General features: G+C 36.0%; 1 protein-coding gene across 1 annotated transcript; it reads left to right on the top strand.

The window, feature by feature from the left end:
- The first annotated feature begins 15,016 nt into the window (after window positions 1–15,016).
- Window positions 15,017–16,454, top strand: LOC131440350 (uncharacterized). Its single transcript, XM_058611590.1, has 3 exons — window positions 15,017–15,191; window positions 15,251–15,856; window positions 15,992–16,454. The coding sequence occupies exons 1-3, from the start codon at window positions 15,084–15,086 to the stop codon at window positions 16,337–16,339; spliced, it is 1,062 nt and encodes a 353-aa protein (XP_058467573.1). The 5' UTR covers window positions 15,017–15,083; the 3' UTR covers window positions 16,340–16,454.
- Window positions 16,455–17,365: the final 911 nt, after the last annotated feature.

Here is a 17,365-nt window from a genome sequence, read left to right as displayed (position 1 = left end):
CTCATCATTCGTTTTGTGTTTTCTTCTACCACGTTGCACGTACCGGAGTTGTACATATTGTCATTCTATATGGCGGTTTGAAAACTTTGACACTCATCGCGCTGTAACTGCGGAACCGGAAGTCGAATCCGGATGAAATTTCAAAGTAGCTTTTGAGACAACGTGAGCTTTAATTTAAACCAAGATTTGTAAAAATCGGGTTGAGCCTCGCTGAGGAATCGAAGTGAGTTTGGTATTTCCGATATGTTCATATGCTCACAAACTGACAAGTTCTGCAAACTAGAAGAATTTATCAGACCGCTTTATGGGAGTTTTATCTATTTTTGATAATCGTTAGTGGAATATGACTAAAACTAATGAAATGGGGAATTTTCCACTTATCGCGCTTTAGTTCCGCAACTGAAAGTCGAATTCATATAAAATGTTCCAGAAATTTGTAAAAAACTATAAGGCCTTTTATTTTTTTTTTTATAATAAAATTTTTATTCTGGCCTTTTTGCGTAAAAGCTTTACGTGGCCGATTGGCTTACATTTTTGTTACTTAATTTTTTTTTTTGCTATTGGATCTCGTTGTCACCCTTTTTCTAGGGGGAGATGAGTTTCTATTTCCATCCAACGAGGATCGGGGGTCACTTCGTCCACGGCTTATCTAATCATCCATTGCTTCATCGTCGGTGTTGTCTGTGATTTTCATTTTACTTTCGCTTTCCTTGTTGATCGTAGTCTTGGGCTCGTTGAGAGTTGCTGTAGATGCGTCTTGTTGCACATTGGTTGCAGTTGCTGGTTAGTTGGATGGTAAGATGTTAACTGCAGCTGGTGTACTTTGTTCTATAGGGGATACTGATAGTTTCGTTGAAGGGGATGCTTCATTGTTGTTGGTGGCTGTTATAGGTGTACTGGGGTTGGTTGGGGTTGATTGGGGTTGGTGTGAAGGAAGCACCGTTGTCCTTTGGTGTAGTTGTCTCCTTGTCCAGTTTATCACACTGCTTACCGTAGTGAACAGCTTTTTGGCAATATTAACTTGTGGCCATCTGATTGTCATAGGTAACAAGTGATTTGCACGGAATTCTTGTATCCTGACCGAAAATCACATAAGAAGGTATAGGCCTCTTCAAGCGTATGCGTAACAAACGTACGCCATTTAGAATACCTGGGAAAAAATTCTTCGACTTTTCTTTTTCCATAGACATAGTTTTGCAAATATAAGGATTGATGACGCTTGAGGGAAGATCATGCATACGCACTTCTGTAGCACTATCTTCCATATATACTGGAATGTTGTACTTTATATTTTCATGCTCCACATAGTGCATATTATTATTGTCTTTAGCGAATTGAATTGCATCCAACTCTTTATATAACTGGATATAAACAACATTATTGGTCTTATTGTATTGAAGTAAATGCACACGTTTAATGTCAAGATGCATTTGCTTCTTAAGCAAACCTTTAAGTTCTCGTATCGAAGGTCGAATTTTGCACTGCCTGAAGTCAACAACAATTGTATTCTTTCGTGTCGGCGGTAGCTTTTGTTCGTTTGGTTAACTCATATCGATGTCGTTCTATTGTTCACTACACAATACTGTACTTGGTATCTTCTGTCCCGAACGTAAGCGGTTTTGTTATATCGACTGACTTGGATGAGATGTACGAGCGAACTGAGGCCTTTTATTTGAATCCTAGTTTGTGAAAATCGGTTAAGCCATCTCTGAAAAGAGTGAATGCAAATTTTTCCATTTTTTTTGGAGCATATCACCATGTATCTCCGGAACCAGAAGTCGGAACGCGATGAAATTCTATAGCAGTCTATGGGACCTCGAGACCTTTCATTTGAATACAAGTTTGTGAAAATCGGTTCTGCCATCTCCGAGAAAAGTGAATGCATTTTTTGTTGAATACATACACACACACTTACACACACAGATCTGAGTCGAATGGTATATGACATTCAGCTTTCAGGGCCTCAGTTGAAAAGTCGGATTTCACAGTGATTGCGTAGCCTTTCTATATCAGAAAGGCAAAAAATATGTTTCAATAACAGTCCGGATTCGCAATATTTTAACTTTGCACAGTGGTCAAAAACTGCAATTTCATGCCTTCAAATATTTGGTGGCCTTGTCGTAAACTTGTTGGTGTCATCTACAAAGTTGTAGCATTAACTTGTAGGGGTTATTGACACGGTCTTATGTGAATGAACGACCAGGACGTGTTTAAAATAAAAAAATTAACTTTATACTAGAGGTAGATAGAGAGTTTTCGTCTTCGACAATATTGTAGCCATTAAAATTTCTGGTAACTTTGCTAAAGAAAATATTTCGCTAACTATAACCGTTAACTCAATATTCGGTAGTAATACTAAAATTAAGAAAATTAGTTCTGTCGTTTTAACTTTTTGCCTTTCTCATATAGAAAGGCTATGCAATCACTGTGAAACCCGACTTTACAACCGAGGCCCGGAAGGCCGAGTATCATATACCATTCGACTCAGTTTGTCGAGATCACAAAATGTCTGTGTGTATGTGTGTGTACGTGTGTTAATGTATGTGTTTATGTGACGAACTCAGATTCAAATCAAGGATCTTATAGTCTCATAAATTTTATCACGATCCGACTTCCGGTTCCGGAATTACATGGTAATGTGCACCAAAAAAAATAATCAGTCGCGTTTCTCAGAAATGGCTGACCGATCTTCACAAATTTAAATTCAAATAAAAGGTCTTATCGCCGCATACAAAGTTTTTGAATTTCATTTAGATCCAACTACCGGTTCCGGTCTGCTAAATTCATCTAGTTGGCCGATCTTGTTAGTTAGTGAATATATAAAACTACTTTGAGACTACTAGTTCCTGCTTTCCGCTTCCGAAAGCACCGATAATAGTGTTGCAAAGCTCCAAAAGCGGAACTCAAGATTAAAACTCTTAAAATTTTAAATTTTCATATAGATCCGACTTCCGGTTCCGAAACTATAGGGCGATGAGTGTCAGAACATTGAAATCGTCATTCAAAATGACGATGCAAAACTGGTACGTGTCGGTACCGAAAAAGAAAACACCACGGGCTTTGATCCGTTCGCAGTATACTTTGCTCAATTTCGTACAGCATGCATGGTTACCACATTTAAATCTATATTTTTCAAGTGAATAATATGTAAATCTGTAAATCTTCTATTCAATTTGCACAAGTAGGTTGTTAATATTATCTCAAAATCATGCTAACGATGCTTTTATATAATAGAACACTTATTGCCTTTTTTATACAGAAAGTTTATGCAATTTATGAGTAGTGAAAATTGGCCCGGAGGGCTAAGTGTTTTATACCATGCGACACAGTTCATCGAGCCGAGCAATGTCTGTGTGTGTATGTCATAAAATAAAAAAATCTCACAGTCCCATAGGTTGCTATTGAATTTCATCATGCTTTCATAGCTCAAAGGGGATTTAAAATTCCAGACCGTCATTCAGAGCGACGTGACAAAAAAGGGTAAAATTCTTCTAGATTTGACTCAAAACTGATTCAATTTGTAGGTTGTATTAGTTACTTACAAAACGAGCCGGTTTCGGCTATACCGGTTCCGGAAGTACCGGAAATCTCTAACGAGACTCACTCAGTTTTCTCAGAGATGATTTGTTCGATTTTCACAAACTTAGGCTCAAAAAAGGTCCTATATTCTCATAGACTGCAGTTTATTATTCCGAACTATACGGTAAATTGTATTTAATCATTCAGTGCAACGATGAAAAATGTAGAAAAATTCCTATTAACTTGGCATAACTGTTTACAAATTAAAAAGGTTATGTTAGTTAATACTCAAAGAAAGTTTCTTATTTTATTAAGGCCATCGTCCAAGTACCATGCGCGCGGGTGGTTTTAGGAAATTTTCGATGGAAATTTCGAAAAATTTGCCAAAACCAAAAACATGCAGACCTTTGAAATACATTTATCTATCTACAGGGTGAAAATGACTGGAAAATTCGGAGGATTTTCCGAGTCTTATCAAAAATAGCTCTGAAAAATGAGTGTTTTTGTGATCTTTCACAATTATCTGGAAAAATAAAGCGATGACATAAACTTTTTTTTTCAAATAAACTTTATTATGGATACACAGATTACATTCGGACACATTTTTGGAAAACCTTTTCACGCTTTTCATAGAAAATCCACGAGTTTCAAAAATTTCCACGAAATCGGTTATATGAAATTCGTTGATTTTCCATGAAAAGCGTGAAAAGGTTTTCCAAAAATGTTTTCGAATGTGATCCTTGTTGCCAGCATGAGGTTTTTTTTGAAAAAAAAAATTCATTCCATCGAATTATTTTTTCAAATAATTGTGAAAAATTACAAAAAAGCTCATTTTTTCAGCGCTATTTTTGATAAGACTCGAAAATCCTCCGAATTTTCCAGTCATTTCCACCCTGTAGATAGATAAAAGTATTTCAAAGGTCTGTATGTTTTTGGTTTTGTCAAATTTTTCGAAATTTCCATCGAAAATTTTCTAAAACCACCCGCGCGCATGGTACTTGGACGATGGCCTTAAAGATTGAAAAAATAATTTTCTGGCAGAATCTTCTAGTGAAATTTATGAAAATATAAGAAAGATGAGAAAGGCATCATTACACCACTAGGTGCTTAAAAAAGGTTTTTCTCATTAACTCGACAATTTGTTAGATTTTTTAAAAACACGTAAAATTGTAGAGAACTTCAAAGTTCTATTACAATTTTTGAAATAGTTATGGATAGTTTTATATAAAAATGGTCATATTTCGTACTTAATTATTTCAGAAGGTTTCAAAAAGTTGCAGAACAAACCACCCGAGTTTAAAAGTAATGTTTTTTTTTTCCATAAATACGTTTATTTCTTAAGGCAGTTTACATAAGTTTTTCTTCGCCGTAGCATCACTTTTACATAAAATTCTTATCCTAATTTAATTCTGACATAGTCACAACGATTTGAATTTATTAAAACATATTCTCTTATAGCTTAAATATCATCTTAGGTAATTCGTCATTAATTATGAAATCTACTCGGAAATATTATTTGAACCAAACGATTAACTTCTATAAATTATAAAATAAGCTGATATTTTCAGACATTTTGTTGATAATTTCATAAACTGTTTCGAGTTTGTTTGTATCATTATATAATTTTTATTCTAATTTAGCTATTGGTTGAACTCATGGACGCAGCTGGAATCAGAACTAAGTCTTAAAAGGGGCCTTTATTAAATTGAAACTCCAATTTTCTTTATGAAATGATAAATAAGTTTCATGTATGAAAGGTCACGACAAGCAAGAATGTCTCAAACTGGGACATTGGATAGTCTACCTTGGGTACGCAAAGAATTTATTAGTTGAGATCTGACATCACGAAACTCCACGCATGTCCAAACGACATGATCAATATCCCGATAACCTTCTCCGCAAGCACAATGATTAGTCTCGGAGAGCCCAATTCGAAGGAGATGTGCATCTAACGTGTAGTGATTGGACATGAGTCTGGACATCACACGAATGAAATCCCTACTCACATCCAGTCCCCTGAACCATGCCTTTGTCGATATTTTCGGAATAATTGAGTGCATCCACCGACCCAAATCATCTTTATCCCAAGAAGATTGCCAGCTGGCAAGTGTTCTTTGGCGAGACGAGCTATAGAATTCGTTGAAAGCAATCGGTCTCTCATAAATTTCACCCTCAATAGCACCACGTTTAGCTAAAATATCGGCTCTTTCATTGCCAGGAATGGAGCAATGAGCCGGGACCCAGACTATAGTGATTAGATAATTATTGTTCAATATGTCGTTCAGGCACTGTTTTATTTTGCCCAGGAAAAACGGTTCAGTCTTGCCAGTCATGTTTGAGCGAATGGCTTCAATTGCACTCAGACTATCTGTGAAGAGGAAATAATGGTTTGGAGATAATGTGACGATTACACTCAAACTATAATGAACTGCTGCTAGCTCTGCTATATAAACAAATGCAGGTTCTTGAAGCCTAAATGAGGCCGAAACATTATTGTTGAACATACCAAACCCTGTCGCTTCTTCAATTCGCGATCCATCCGTGTAAAACATTTTCTCAGAGTCAATATGCCTGAACTTACTTGAAAATATTTTTGGGATTTCCGCCGAGCGTAGATGATCCGGGATTCCACGCACTTCGCGCTGCATGGATGTATCGAAAAATAAAGTTGAGTCAGGGGCACTTAGGATGCTGACACGGATAGGAATATATCTTGAAGGGTTGATTTCCTGTGACAAGTGATTAAAATATACTGTCATGAATTTTGTTTGAGAACGAAGCTCGACTAGTCGTTCGAAATTATTAATTACCATGGGATTAAGCACCTCACATCTTATTAGCAGGCGTGATGAAAGCTCCCAAAAACGATCTTTCAATGGAAGAACTCCCGCCAGAACTTCAAGACTCATTGTATGTGTCGAATGCATGCAGCCTAAGGCAATTCGCAAACAACGGTACTGAATTCGCTCAAGTTTGATAATATGAGAGTTTGCAGCGGAACGAAAACAAACGCATCCATATTCTATCACTGAAAGTATCGTTGTTTGATACAATTTTATTAGATCTTGCGGATGAGCACCCCACCAAGATCCTGTTATTGTTCGAAGAAAATTTACTCTTCGTTGGCATTTCGTTATCAGATACCTAATGTGTCCTCCCCACGTGCATTTGGAATCGAACCACACCCCGAGGTATTTAAAAGTTAAAACCTGTTGGATCATTCTTCCCATCATATGGAGCTGAAGTAAAAGTAATGTTAATTTACATCAAAACCTTGCAGAAATGGTTTGTATGCTAGGATTCTATAAGAGATGTATATGAGATTTATGGACTTTAGTATTTGAATATATTCTTAATTATAAGTAAATATTATATCAGGTATATAATTTCAACAAGTCAGAGAGCGAAGAATATCGATCCCTAAAATGTGCGATTATGCACTGGTCCCAAAACGTATGCTAAGCTTCGTCGGCGTCTACTGCATGTTATTTATTCTACCGATCAATACAATTCTAAGTATTTAGTTATAAGAAATATTTAGAAGGAAATCATAACTTCTTCGAAATCATTTTTAAATAAAAACACTGAATGTATTATTCGTTCAGGATTTTGTAAACAAGCGATCAAAATTTGGAAGAACCTCGGTCAAAACCATCATACTTCTGCGGTGTTTTGCGACACACTAGTGCTTAGACTTTCCCTGTCTCCGTGCGAGACTGATAAGTTCGGAAAATTGCCGCTCTCACATTCGGCTCTCTCTTTTCTCTTTCACAGAAAGTAGGGGAAATCGCACGAGAGATTGTTCTACCATACCAATACTCAACCTTGTTTTCCTTGAAGTTGGGGAGAGAATTGTGTCATTTTTTCTTTAAGTTGTTGCATATTCGATAGGAATATCATGCCGTACACAAAAATATGAGTATATAAGATCGGAAAACGAAACGTATTCCAACATGAAACAAATTTTCAATCAATTGAATTCAAGCTATAATCTAAAGTTCATTTATTGTTAAGTGACCATATCTTTAGGCTGTCGCCAGGCATTCATATATCGTCATTGTTTTAACAAGTAGAAACGAATTTGTGATCTTATCCACCACGTCACCGAGAGAATTATTCAGTTTTCTATGAGCTTTAAAAATTACATTTTGTTTGACTGAAAAGATTTTAAAATGCCTAGAGACTATTATCATTCGATAGAGCAAAAATGCGAAAAACAAAATCAAAATCTATCTTTATGTAAAAGCTTCCAGCTTATTTGATATCGTTGAAACCAAAAAGGAACACATTTGAAGTAGGTAATTTTTAGAGACATAACCGCAAGATTGACGTAGGACTGCAATCGAGCTGAATAAAACATATGTATCTCAATACTTCTCAAATTCGTGCAGCTGATATTTCGAATTTTCCGAGTACATACTATAGGATATTTTTGGGTCACATTTGAGACTGGCTGAGGCTTCCTGTGCATTCCTAATTGAAATGGTCGGACCTTTCAAAGCACTGAACAAAATACTGTTGTTGATTATGATATTTCGGATGTGAAAATTTTTGCGTCAGAAACTATCAGAAACTAGTCGTTCGTTGAACGGGAAAAATGTCACGCGGTTCAATAGGTCTATTTCAAAATGGGCAAACGAACGTCCCGAATCGGCCTCCCATTGGACAATTTATTGGACATTCATCGGACCAACGGTTCACTTTATTGGACGCAACAGGGCGACTATTGGTACAATTCATATTTTACGGTATACGTCTAAACTTATTCCTTATATCCGGAACCGGAAGCGACAGCCAATTGATCTTCAACTTGCTTAACAACCCAATAGTGGCTTTAAAACGAGTTTAAGCTTTTAGAAATCGGTTAATCCATCTCCGAGACAGCATCGCATTTTATTTAAAGATAATTCTAAGGTTCAAGGTTATATTTGCTGTGACTGAGATTAGATAAATGTTGTAATAGGAAAATTTTCATTAAATTTAGTCGAGCGATGGAAAATTTTAATTAAACATATTGTAAATTACGTAGCAAAATTACGTAAAGTACCGCACGCAAAAAATCATTCTTTACAGTAACGACATTTTGCCTCTCTCATAAAGAAAGATTAGGAAATTGCTATGGGAACCGACTTTAATCCAAGTGTCATACACCATACGACTCAGTTCGTCGAGAATGCAAAATGCCTGTATGCGTACACAGCAAAAAAATGAAAATTGCCGGTGACGGAGATCCACATATAAAAGTAAAGCCTTGGTATTACATTCCTGTAGTGGAATTTGACCTTCTGTTTTAACAGACTTCGCAGCCGATTCAGAGTGTACAGAAACATTGCATGGTGTTACGATTTTACTGACACTACGAATCCTTCCAGGTCGGGGCTCGAACATACGACACCTGGTTTGTAAGACCAGTGCCCTATGCATTGAACCGCCAACCCGGGACAGGAGATCCACATATGACATAATCAATAAGAACGTAATTCGTAAAAAGACTGAATTTAAACAAAAATAAATTTCATCGGTGTCAAACATAAACCGCCTTTTTTATTGTTTGTCGGTCTCAGAAGACGTAAATTAACACGATGTGTATGTATTATTTTTGTACTCACTTTTTCCGTAGATTCCGGAATTACATGGTGATATGTGAAAATAAAAAAAATCTATACATCAAGGTTTCTCATGTTTGAAAGGTCTTAAAATACCAAACAAAATTCCACAAGCTGATATTGATTTTTATCCTGACCGGACTACCGGACTATATAAGTTTTTATTCAACAACATGATGACTTCTACTCAAATTACAGGAATAGTACCCTCTGCAAGTATGTTTAATTATGTTCACATAATTTTTTTTTTCAAAAGATGGCGCCTATCACTCTGAGCAACTTTTCTGAATATACTGTATCTCGGAAATCACGTTTTTTATGAGTTGTCAATTAAGAGTCTACCTACAATGAAAACCATTAAGAAGGTATACAAATGACGTTCTAAAACACAAAACTTCATCTTTGTAATATCTACATATGTTTCCCTAATCTGCAGACTTTTCTTGACAAAATATCCACAAATTAGCGGAATCGGTCGAGTAGTTCAAAAGTTATGTAAAACACTGAAGTTTTTTTTAAACAAGTTTACGTACCGCATAAAAAAACTGCATAACTCTGAAAATTCGCATAAAAAACCGCATATCTCTGAAACCTCGCATAAAAAAACCGCATAACTCTGAAAATTCGCATAAAAAAAGTCGCATGAAAAAAGACCTTAGTGTATAAAATGACATAGTGTCCAATTTACTTTTTCAAACACAAAACTTCAACTTCACAACTATAGGCATTTGTTGACATCATATCCAAAAACCTACATTAATTATTGATGTAATGATGCCTTTCTCATATTACTAATATTTTCAAAAATATCTGGTTTTGAAAAAAAAATGTTTTTTCTTAAATAAAATAAGGAACTTTCTTTGGATATAAACTAACATAATCTTTCCAATTTGTAAAGACTAGAAAATCTTTATTTTATGAGTGACATTATTTGACACATACATCCGATGAACTGTGTCGAATGATATAGAACACTTAGCCCTCTGGGCCAATTTCCACTAGTCAATTTTTCAAGTGATTGTATAAACTTTCCATATGCAAAAGGCAATGAGTGTACTTTTATAGAATCATGATTTTGTAAAAACACTAACAAGTAGGTACAAATCAAATAAAAGAATTAGAAATTTACATTTATTCACCTGCAAAATATCAATTTTAATGTGGCAAACCTGCACGCTATACGAAATTGAACAAAGCACGCTGCGAACGGAGCAAAGCCGCACGTACCATCGCGTACTAGTTTTGCATCGTAATTTTGAATGTTTTGCACTCATCGCCCTATAATTTCGGAACTAGAAGTCGGATCAGGATGAAGTATGTTTAAAGACCATGAAAGCTTTAATTTTAATCATGACTCAAGAAAATCGGTTTAACCGTTGCTGAGAAATCGGAGTGAGCTCCGTTTTTGAAGATTTTCTTCACTATTATTGGTGCTTTTGAAAGCCGAAACCAGGGACTAGTAGTTCCAAAGTAGGTTTATATATTCACTAACTAACAAGATCTGCCAATTAGATGAATTTAGCAGTAAGTTTTATACAAATGTTCACCTCATTTTGTCATCGCTTGTAAACAAATACTCATTAAATTGAAAATTTTTACTAATCGCATTATAAAACCGGAACCGGGAGTCGGATCTGTATCAACTTTTGAAAGAATCAATCATGAAAATCTCTTGTTGTACTTAACCAAACAACATAATTTTATAAGTTATACAATTTAGTTTTAAAATTCTGTTTCAAAATTTATTTTCAGAACTTAGAGCCTGCATAATTGAACTGAATTTTGGAATTGGATTCTAGAACTACATTTTGTAGCTTTCAGTTTCGGAAATAAAATTCAGAAATAAGTTCTAGAACTGAATTTTGAGCCTGGCTTATGAACTCGGGTCCAGCTCCTGAATTCTATAGAACGATTCTTTCTGGAACTACTAATATTACCAGAGTCCTATGTATACGATGTTTTCCTGCTTTGTACATCTATAAAAAACACTATTTCTAGTATTACTTATTTTATTACTTATTTTATTACTTATTTTATTACTTATTTTATTGTAATATTTTTACTGATGCTTAGACAACACTTTTGTTGTGAATACGACTTACTTTACTACAGGGCGCCTTTGCAAAAATTTACCCTGGACTAGAAGGGGTAAAATTTAATCACGAATAGCTCTTGTTGTATTTAACGCAGCAACATATTTTATTCTTCATATCATGGGAAATATGATCAGCTATTTATGATAAAATTTTCAGTAGTATGAGAAAAACAAAAATAACTCAAAATTAAAGTTTTCAAAAATGTTCGGTATGGATGTACATTAAAGAGAAATTCAGTGCCAACAAAAAGCGCGTAAAATTTTAATCTCATAAGTTTAACGAATCATCGCACAAAGCGTATCGTGAAAAAGCGACACATAGAAATACGAAATTGTCAGTGTACAAATGCAGTGGGCTTACGGCATGTTTTGTCTCTAGTAAAACAGACTCTAACTACGGATGCTAATACGAGGAAGACGCATTTGTGCGTGTTATTTAAGAAGGTGAATTTAGTAATTCAATTTGTAGTTAAAATGATTAAAATTAATTCAATTTGTAGTTAAATGCTTAAATCACCTAGCTGATTGTTGTATCATTTTACAAAAGAATCGAATAATATTCAAACAAGATCTTTTTTATTTGGAATTAGAACTGACTTGTAAAATGTTTACAAAAAATATCTAGTTCATGAAGTGTATGTCATATCAGTATGTAAGTAAAGAATATTTGACCAATTAAAATTAAATTTTTGAAAGATGTATAGATACTTTTTGTTCACATTACCTACTCGCCTTTTTTATACCATATAACACTATTGTTAAATAGCTTGCAACACATGATTTCTCATCCTCTGCAGCCCACGTTCCTATCTTTTGCATAGCTCAACCAACATTTGGCGTATAGAAATGCTTACATTTGTGGCTCATAACTATTTCGGAATAAATACACTTTTCAACTTGTTCAGAAAACATATACCATTAATTAAAAAAACAATTTCAAAACCTTCACAATATCACAAAAATTTCCAAAATCGGTTGGGAAATATTGGAATTATAGCAACATTTAAGTAAAAGAAGAATTTGACGTATTTAGCGACTTGTTTACAAAAAATATTCCATTTCGTAGAAAAATTTACCAAACTCAAATATTTTTATAGAGGCTTCTTTGCGATAGTTTTCGAAATAAAAGTGTATCGTTTATTTATAAATACATCGAAATTCGGCAATTTTTAACAGATTTCAATTCTGGGGTATAAATCTACTCCAAAGAGCGTTCAAGTATAGAAAATATCACCAGAACGTTCTAGGGTTAAATTTATAGTCTTGTACTTGGCATTACATTATTTTGATGAAACATGTTTACTACTTGACTTTGAATGTAATATTATGACGATTTGGATACAAGTGTTGGGAATATTAAAACTCGATAAATTGTAGACTTACCTTACGAAATTTCCGTTACTTAGTCAAGTGTCTCGCATTTTCCATTTAACACACTCATTCTCACTTTTCCACTTGCATTCATGTGAACTCATCTGACAACATTTGCCATCAGTAAGAGAGTTAAAGGGAGTGCGTTCATAAATAAGTTCTCATTTCAAGATGTCATTATGATGTTACCTTCTTGTTTTATTATTTTTAATTTGATATTTAAATATTGTTTTGCCGATTACTCGATTTCAATCAACGAATTGTAATCAAATAGGATTCAATATCTTTGCTTTGGCTCTAAGAAGCAATACGGCAGAAAAATTAGTTCGAAATTTGTTCAATAATGCTGTTTTAGCGACGCAAAAACTCGAAGCGAGTGCACTTAAAGACTGTCCCAGAAAGTATGAACCAAAAACTTCTGCCATTTCGTAATGGTTCAGAATCTGTCAAGTTTTATGGCTGCGTCCAGTTGTTTACACTCTTCTCTAACCACTTGTGCAGTTGTTTATTCGTTTTCATTGATTTGTTTCGAAATGCGTAGACTTTCAGCAGAACAACGTCGAAAAATTGTGTACAAATGGTGAACAGAACGCGGACTGTCACTGAGAAAGATAGAAAAAATGTAAGGAGTAAGTGAAAAAGCCGTGCGAAATGCAATCAGGAAGTTCGGTGAGGATAACACTTTTGAGGATAAACCGAAAACTGGTCGACAAAAAGGTCCTGCTAAACCTCAGTTGGATAAACGTATACTGAAAGCGTTCGAGCAAAAGAAGGAGGTTTCAGTTCGGGATGTGGCCAAAAAAGTGGGCACTTCGAAGTCAAATGTTCTTCGTGCTAAAGAACGTTTGAATCTTCGAACCTATAAGAAGCAGAAACAACCAAAACGTAGTCCGAAACAAGAAGCATCGATCAGGCCGAGAGTTCGAAAGCTGAACAATACGATTCTTGCTGGAAATTTGAACTGCATAATCATGGACGACGAAACCTACGTGAAACTCGATTACAAATCCTTGCCGGAACCACAATATTATACGGTGCGAGAAGGGCAAGTGTTAAACCAGTCCAAGACATCTATTGAAGTCGAAAAATTTTCGTAAAAAAGCTATGGTCTGGCAAGCCATTTGTAGCTGCGGTAAGATTTCGAAACCCTGCTCACCACTGCTTCAATGAACAACGAAATATACATCAAGGGATGTTTACAAAAACGACTTCTACCCATGATTCGAAGCCACAAGGATCCTGTTGTATTCTGGCCAGATCTTGGTTCTTGCCACTACTCGAAATCAGGTATACTACCAAAAATGTCACTTTCGTCCCAAAAAGACATGAATCCACCAAATTTCCCACAACTTCGACCAATTGAGGAATTTTGGGCGTTTACGGAGGCACATCTAAGGAAACATGTCTCGGTAGTCGAAACCATTCAACAGTTCGAAAAAGATTGGAAAAAAGTGTCAAAACTTGTCGCCACGAACTCTGTACGGAATTTAATGAGAAACGTTCGCAAGAAGGTGCGCCAGCTAGTCTACAATGGCTAAGTAGCAAATGTTGAGAATAATATTCTGTTGTTGTAGTCTAATATTATCAGTATATCGAATAAAATTTGAATATCTAACACTTGTGAATTATTTACAGCGAAATCAAAATGCGTCCATACTTTCTGGGACAGTCTTCATTTTCATATTACCCTTGGGGTCAATCTATCGAACAGAGACAGCAGAACTCACTCTAACACTCTAACATCGAGTCGTTACCCTATTACATTTTATTTCAAGTATATTAATAAAAGCATATTATCAAGGGGAAAAAAGTGGCAAAAAACTCTTTTCATTTAATCCGAACAATCCCGTAAAGCTCTATTCCCTAATTTGAATTCCGGTTCAAGAGCTACGAGTTGTTAAGTGAGGAATATTTCGTACTGTTTTATTCGACACATTACATGTTACAATTCGTGGTGGTAAAACAGTCTACCATTCCTTTATCGCTTATTTACAATTTTCTACGTTTTTTTCATGCGAAGCATAATGAATTTTTCAAATCAAATCACAATTGGTGCTCCAACTAAAGCTGAATAATGGTTATCTAACAACTACTGACCCGAATGACATCTTCACGGCGATTATCAAATTATATCATCGAAAGAGATGAAAAGTCAACGATGTAACCATAACACTGTAGAATATAAAAAAGATTATTTTCTGCATGTATATAAATATGATTATCTTAAATGACAACTCAAAAACCGATTACACTATATTACAGTCAAACTGCACCAGTTTGCACTGAGAAACTGGCTAATCTATCGTAGCTCTACTTGTTCTTTAGCAACAAGTTGTTACCAAATTCATAGTTAACACGCATGACTCAACAGAGAACACAACTTCGATAGCAACGACCGCTTAGTTACCGCTGACAGAGAAATAAATAACAGCTTATTGATTCGGAATTCACAATAATAACAAGATTTCAAATAAAAATAGAAGTGTCTGGAAATGCCTTTCAAATATAAAGTAAAACCTTCAAAATATGAAGCGAACGATCCCGAAATTAAAGAAGAAATGCGGAAATTTGTTCAACGATTTGAGGAACAATTTAAAAAAGTATGCGCATAAAACATTTGACCCAAAATAAAAGGTAAAATTTTCCATTTCTCTAACAGAAACTTCAACATCCGATAGTGAATGCGGATTTAACTCATGTCGTTCCCCGTCGTTTGTACGACCAGACGTCGAAGATTGTTCGGTTGCCACCGTACGACGATCGAGAGTTCGAAGACATCATCAAAAGTCGCCTGAAGGAAGCTTTCCGCTCGTACAGCATCGATGCCAAAGATTCTAAAAGCCATCACCCGGAAACGGAGGAAGATGGCGAGGACGAGGATCGTTTGTCTAAATTTGAGCTCAAAATTGAACCCAAAACGAAACCTCGTGAGCTGAAGTTGAAGGAATCCAATTGGATGGAAAATTTTCTGAAGAAAACCCGAAAGGAACGCATCAAATGGCAAACCAAACTGTACAGATCGGATAAAAAGCTACTGGAAAAACCATTGTTCGATCAAGTGGAAGAATTGATTGATCTCGGTGCTCAGGACTTTGCCGAATGGTTGAGTAAACTTGGTGCGGAAAAGTCAAACATCACCAAGGACATCATCAAGCAGCTGTTCTCGATTGGCGTCGAAGGGGACTCAGCAAAAGCTCTGTGCGTCGAGCCGAAGGAAATCCGTGCCATCCCGGATGAAGTGGCAGCAGACTGGAATCTGCATTATGTGAGTTATGTCAGAAAATGTTTTGCTTTCATCCGAAAAACCAAAATAACTTTATCATTATACTTGAAAAGATAACGAAGCTCCACGGTATTATCTAAAAGCTTTTTTTTTTGTCTTTCCCAACGTTTCTCGCAGATGGCACTGCAGCGCAGAATCGCCCAGGTCATGAAAAGCGACCGCCGAGCGGCGAAAGTTCGCGAGCGTCACGTGGCTTTCGGTCGCACCTTGCCAATGCACATGCGTCGTTTCAATCGCTTCGATGACATCGACGAAATTGTACCGAACTTTCCGGAGGAAATGAAAACGTTCGAGAAGGTATTCAAGGGAATCTGCCATCTCCGCTCGGTGAAGATTTTGGTCGAACACCTGAAGGAACACCCGGAGATGCACCGTCCAAAGTATCTGGTAGACCAAGGCATGTTCAAGGAGAAGACCACCATAGCCAGTGATCACGTTCCGCTGTACAAGTTGTACTTTAAGTGATGAATCGGCATTCGAAGTCATTTGACCAGTGACCGGGGAGTGCGTTTTCGTTGATAGTATGTTTAGGAACATTTTCGCTGAATTAATCTAATAAATACACAAGTCGGACAGCCTATATATCTGTGTATATCACAGCAAAAACGATCTTATGTATATTTATGCAAGTACCCGGTGAATTTTGTCGAGTTGCATCGGTCCGACTATCAGCCCGATTATCGAATCTAATGAGCACAATATTGGTCCGATCGTAGCGTTACGGCCGGGCAGTCAACGGACAATTCTGCACCGATATATACTTCAGTATGTTTCTCTGTTCTAGTGATACTACAAAATTTATCGATAATGGCTTTTGAAAGCTTCTATATTACTAACAATTTGAAGATATAACACTTTTTTTCTCCCGTATTATAGCCTATGTTTGCCGTTATTTTGGAGCTGAAGAAAATTGAGAATTCCGTATACCACTTCTCCTTTAGGAGATGGAGTGAAACAGCCGACAGACGTATACGTCAACACTTTTCAGATCACAGAAAAAGGCTACACAGCGGTATACTTTTGATAGATCAGATAAATTTAAGGGGGCTTCTACCCCGCAGGTTGAAGAAAATCGATTTTTTCACTTTAATAGAAAGTTATCTGTTTCAAGAATCTACTCAAAATGAATCTTTAGAATTACAAATGTTTTCACTCGAGTAATGTCGAGTGCAATGTGCTGCTCCTGCCTGTCACTCTGTGCCTGCGAAACCAGTCAAGTTGGCAGGTATACCGATTTAACGATATTTATACCGATTATTCATTTTTCATACAAATAAATGTTCGGATTTTAGGATTCTTTCGGTTTTTTTCAAACATCATAAGCAGCCCATACACGAGAATTATCAATGTCATTTTTAATGATCACTAATGTCGTTTTTACTTGATGCCAAACCTAACCCAGTTTCCACCCTGTCTGCTATCAAATTATTCATTTGAAGCCAGTTACGAGCCTAGTTGCAACGTCATTGAACTGAAAATCGAACCAGTTTC

The sequence above is a fragment of the Malaya genurostris genome, chromosome 1 (assembly GCF_030247185.1).
Source record: "Malaya genurostris strain Urasoe2022 chromosome 1, Malgen_1.1, whole genome shotgun sequence".
Lineage (NCBI taxonomy): Eukaryota > Metazoa > Arthropoda > Insecta > Diptera > Culicidae > Malaya > Malaya genurostris.
Note: the sequence above shows the minus strand (reverse complement) of the source record. Positions and strands in the feature narration are given on the sequence as shown.

What these genes read in the sequence shown, in the direction of transcription:
- LOC131440350 (XM_058611590.1), top strand. Translation starts at nt 15,084, where the DNA reads ATGCCTTTCAAATATAAAGTAAAACCTTCAAAATATGAAGCGAACGAT. An exon ending in TTGAGGAACAATTTAAAAAA is followed by an intron (nt 15,192 to 15,250) that starts GTATGCGCATAA and finishes TTTCTCTAACAG; the next exon opens with AAACTTCAACATCCGATAGT. An exon ending in CAGACTGGAATCTGCATTAT is followed by an intron (nt 15,857 to 15,991) that starts GTGAGTTATGTC and finishes CGTTTCTCGCAG; the next exon opens with ATGGCACTGCAGCGCAGAAT.